A 4,340-nucleotide genomic window follows, 5' to 3' on the forward strand; every position below is an offset into this window, starting at 1 on the left:
TTAAGATCTATAAATAATTTACAATTTTAAAATACTCATAGCTTGCTTTGAAATTTAAATAAAATAAAAAGCCCACGAGGTTGTCTAGATAATAATCTTACCTTTTAATTTTATAAGAGGTCAATTCACTCTAATTTTCAAACTAACGGAGCTACATGTGTTCTGCCGAGCGTAATATTTGCTATGTTATGCACTTGTAAGACGAAGACAACACATGTGGGTATCACATTCTCTTAATAATAATAAGCAGTTATATAAGCAGTTATAAAACATCTTTTAAGCAGAGACCAATTTAGCAATTTTCTTCTTCTCTCTGCTATTTTTTTTTTCTTTTCGATTGTCTTGTACAGCAAAGTGTCGCATTCGCATGAATGTCGCATGATTAAATAATTAGTTAAAATAGATGAAACAACTTGGCTTTTGTGTTCATTACAAGGGAATACTGGACCATTATAATTTATAAAAAGAATTAAGTAAATTCAGTGTTGTGAAATATTTGAGTAAAAGTATTCAAATATTTTTTTAATAATTTAATAAATATTTGAAAACATTTTAAATACTATTTCATTGTATTGAATACTACTTACTAATTATAACTATAATTTACTAGGTAGTTGATATTAAAAAAATGCTGTAAACTTTGTCTCAAATACGATTTAAAAGTAATACTTAAATGAATTACAAAAAAGATTTTGTTAGTAATTTTACGTATTTGAATACTATTTTTTAAGATATTTTACAACACTTTTATTTTAAGTAATATTGCAACGACAAGTTCAAAATTACATACCTGAATAAAGAAAAGCAGTATAATGCACCAGAAAAGTGAAAACTTTAAACTTTAAATAAGGCCGTGATTTAAACTTTACTGTTGTCCGTTATAACTTAAATACTTGATGTAATAAATTAAATTATCACTATTATAGTCTATAATCTATAACCCTACATGCCACTAGCGCTCTTAAAATGTGGTGAAAATGTATACTAAACCCGTATCGCGTACTGACCGCAGCTGCAAATGCTATTTAGATAGACGATAGCTAACCTGTATATCTTTAACCGTGGTCTAAGATATAAAATAAAAGATAATATATCTAGCACGAACTACTACATAGGACTGGACACTGTATAAAATAAGGTGGCTGCAAAGTTGTACGGTGGTCGTACGTTCGCTATGTAGCTGCTCTCTGGTGGCATTTTTTTATACTGTGCTGTTGTAAATTATTTTATGTGATAAGTCGTGACTAGTCACTAGTGATAACTGAAAAACGATCAAAAATACAAAAATTCAAATCAACGACAAACTTTTTATATTCACTATTATTTCTAAATAAATGAATGCGTATTACTAGTTACTATGTTGCTACCAATTTGGAAAGTTTTTTTTTTTGCGTGATTTCTAACTTGCTTTTGATTAGACATACTTGAGTATTGTCTCATTCTCATGGTAATATAATAAGTAATTATAAATTACATATTTAATTACATATTCATAAATTTTTCATATTTCATAAGTCTATATGTATATAAATATTATGTTTATAAAAGTAAAATTCGAAATGTAGTAAATCTAGTACGTCACTAGATAGCATCACAGTCGCAAACGTACATACCCGTACAACTTTGTGACCGGTGTCCCACCCTCCCCCTGCCCGGAGTGTCCAGTCCTATGTAGTAGTTCGTGATATCTAGTCTAGTCAATCGATAACGTGATAGTGTGATAGTATGATTGTAATACAACAATTGATAAAAGGTGAACATGGTACTGCGTATCACAGAATTGTACGTCTATTGATCATTATAGTATGGCTGCCATTCTGTTATCATAATTACGTTATCACTTATTGATGGTACAAACATTTTGATTTTATAATTGTATGGTACGGACGAGTGTAGTTATTAATTTTTAATTTGTTGTTTAAACTTTTAAAGTTTTAAATATGCCAACTGTTTGTGCAGTTTATGGTTGTACGAATAAAACAACCAATAAAAGTGTATCATTTTTTCGTTTTCCAAAAAAAAAAAAAAGTGCAGCAACAGATCTTCAAAAACTACAGGAGGACCAACGAAATATGTGGCTGAAATCCCTTCACAGAGTTGATTTAAAGAATAAGCAGGTTGATGCTATGCGTATATGTTCTTCTCATTTTAAAAGTGGTAAGGATTTGTATAATTTAACAGTTAAATGTGTTTTAGTATTTTGTATGTACCTATTTTTGTAATACTTGTTCTTTAGGTAAACCAGCTTGCTATACCAATAACAAACATCCTGATTGGTGTCCATCAATTAACATGGGCTACAAGACTAATAAGGGTAATTAATCATTTTATGTTTTATAATAGGAAGTATTAGTTTTACATTTTTAATAAAAATATAATCACACCATTTGTTAGTTTACAATTAAGAGTTCAATAACAAAAAATTATCATTTATTTTTTTTAGGTTGTAAAGATTTATCTAATGAAAGTTTGATTTTATTTAAAACTTATATAGGTGCTGCAACTACACCAGATATTAAGCGATACCATAGGGCTACTAAACAAATGGCATTGACACCAACCATTTTGTTTCCAAATGACTTGGAAAATGATACTGTTGTCCAGAGGTGAAAGTATCTGAGTAAAAGTATTTGAATATAAGTATTCATATACTTTTTTATGTATTGAATACTTTATTTAAATATTTTTTTTTATTTCTGGTATTTGAGTAGTATTCAAATACTTTTTTATGGTATTGAATAGTGAATACTAATGTATTTGAAATACTTTTATTCATAATCACTTCATTTAAACTTTAATCTAATAATTATCTAATCTAATAGTATAAAAGTATTTCAAAATACTAAAATTTTAAATATTTTTTTTATACTAAAATATTATGTTTACAGCTGTGTGTTGCCGTCAGATTATTATTTTTTTTCTTATAAGTATTTTAAAAGTATTTGATTAATACTCAAATAAGTTGGATAAATAAGTATTTGAATATTACCTACTAAAATACTTTTTAAAAATATTCTTTACAGTTCTGCTGTTGTCGCTGTTCCTAATTCTAATGATGGAGAAAATATGGATGTAAGCAAGGAAACAGGGACATCAACTTCAACAACAATTACCATGGCTGATATACAGACACTAGAACAAGAAGTAATTAGGAAAGATTTTTTAATCAACAAACTTACTTCAGAAGTAAATTATTTAAATTTAAGTGAAGAGACATTTAATGGTCGTCCTAAAATGTTAGCATTTTATACTGGCCTAGAGAGTATGGATCTTTTTTTATTAATTTTAGAGGAAATTAAACCTGCACTAACTTCTAGTAACCAAAGGTTAACTGAATTTCAAAAACTATTGTTATGTCTTATGAAATTAAGGTTAAATATGCCATTTGTTTATTTAGGCTATAGGTTCAATATCACTTGTGGTTCTGCTTCAATTATTTTTTGTAAGGTTATATTTCTTTTAGAACATGCATTTAAAAAACTAATTTACTGGCCAGACAGGGAAGCATTACGTTATCTAATGCCACGTTCATTTTTTAATGCTTTTGGTAACTCAGTTGCAGTTATTATTGATTGCTTTGAAATCGGAATTGAAAAACCTAGTAATTTAAGAGCTAAAGCACAAACTTGGTCTTCCTACAAAAACAAAAATACTGTTAAGTATTTGATTGCTATTACACCTCAAGGGGTAGTATCATTTATATCTGAAGGATGGGGTGGTAGGGTAAGTGACAAACACATAACTGAAAACTCTATGTTTTTGAAAAATTTATTGCCAGGTGATGTAGTACTTGCAGATAGGGGATTCACTGTAAGTGAGAGTATAGGTTTTCATTTTGCTACGTTGAAAACACCTGCCTTTACAAGGGGTCTTCCTCAATTACACCCATGTTCTATTGAAGAAACAAGGAAAATAGCATCTGTTAGAATACATGTAGAGCGTATAATAGGACTCACTAGATCTAAGTATAAAATTCTTAATGGCCCAGTGAAAATTACAACTCTCAAACACCAAGATGACAACTCATGTTTATTAGATTCTATAGTTACAGTTTGTTGTGCTCTCATTAATATGTGCAGTTCTATTGTACCATTAGATTAAAAAATTAAAAAATGTTTATCTATAATATATGTGGGGTATTATTATTACTATTTGTATTATTATATATTATTAAATGACGCAGTGCACACTTATTAGTCAGTGAACGATCATCGAGTGAAGTGTACTGTAATGTAGGTAACTTTGAGAAATATTATTAAATGTTATAAGATTTTGATAATTGTGTTGAGGTTTATTAATCACCCTCAGCCAATTAATTCAATACAATACTGTATTTAATT

General features: G+C 28.5%; 1 protein-coding gene across 1 annotated transcript; it reads left to right on the plus strand.

Annotated features, from left to right (window-relative positions):
- The first annotated feature begins 1,866 nt into the window (after positions 1–1,866).
- Positions 1,867–4,131, plus strand: LOC100160969. Its single transcript, XM_029490495.1, has 4 exons — positions 1,867–2,157; positions 2,237–2,314; positions 2,495–2,606; positions 3,024–4,131. The coding sequence occupies exons 1-4, from the start codon at positions 1,941–1,943 to the stop codon at positions 4,099–4,101; spliced, it is 1,485 nt and encodes a 494-aa protein (XP_029346355.1). The 5' UTR covers positions 1,867–1,940; the 3' UTR covers positions 4,102–4,131.
- Positions 4,132–4,340: the final 209 nt, after the last annotated feature.

Source organism: Acyrthosiphon pisum, chromosome A2 (assembly GCF_005508785.2).
Source record: "Acyrthosiphon pisum isolate AL4f chromosome A2, pea_aphid_22Mar2018_4r6ur, whole genome shotgun sequence".
Taxonomy (NCBI): Eukaryota; Metazoa; Arthropoda; class Insecta; order Hemiptera; family Aphididae; genus Acyrthosiphon; species Acyrthosiphon pisum.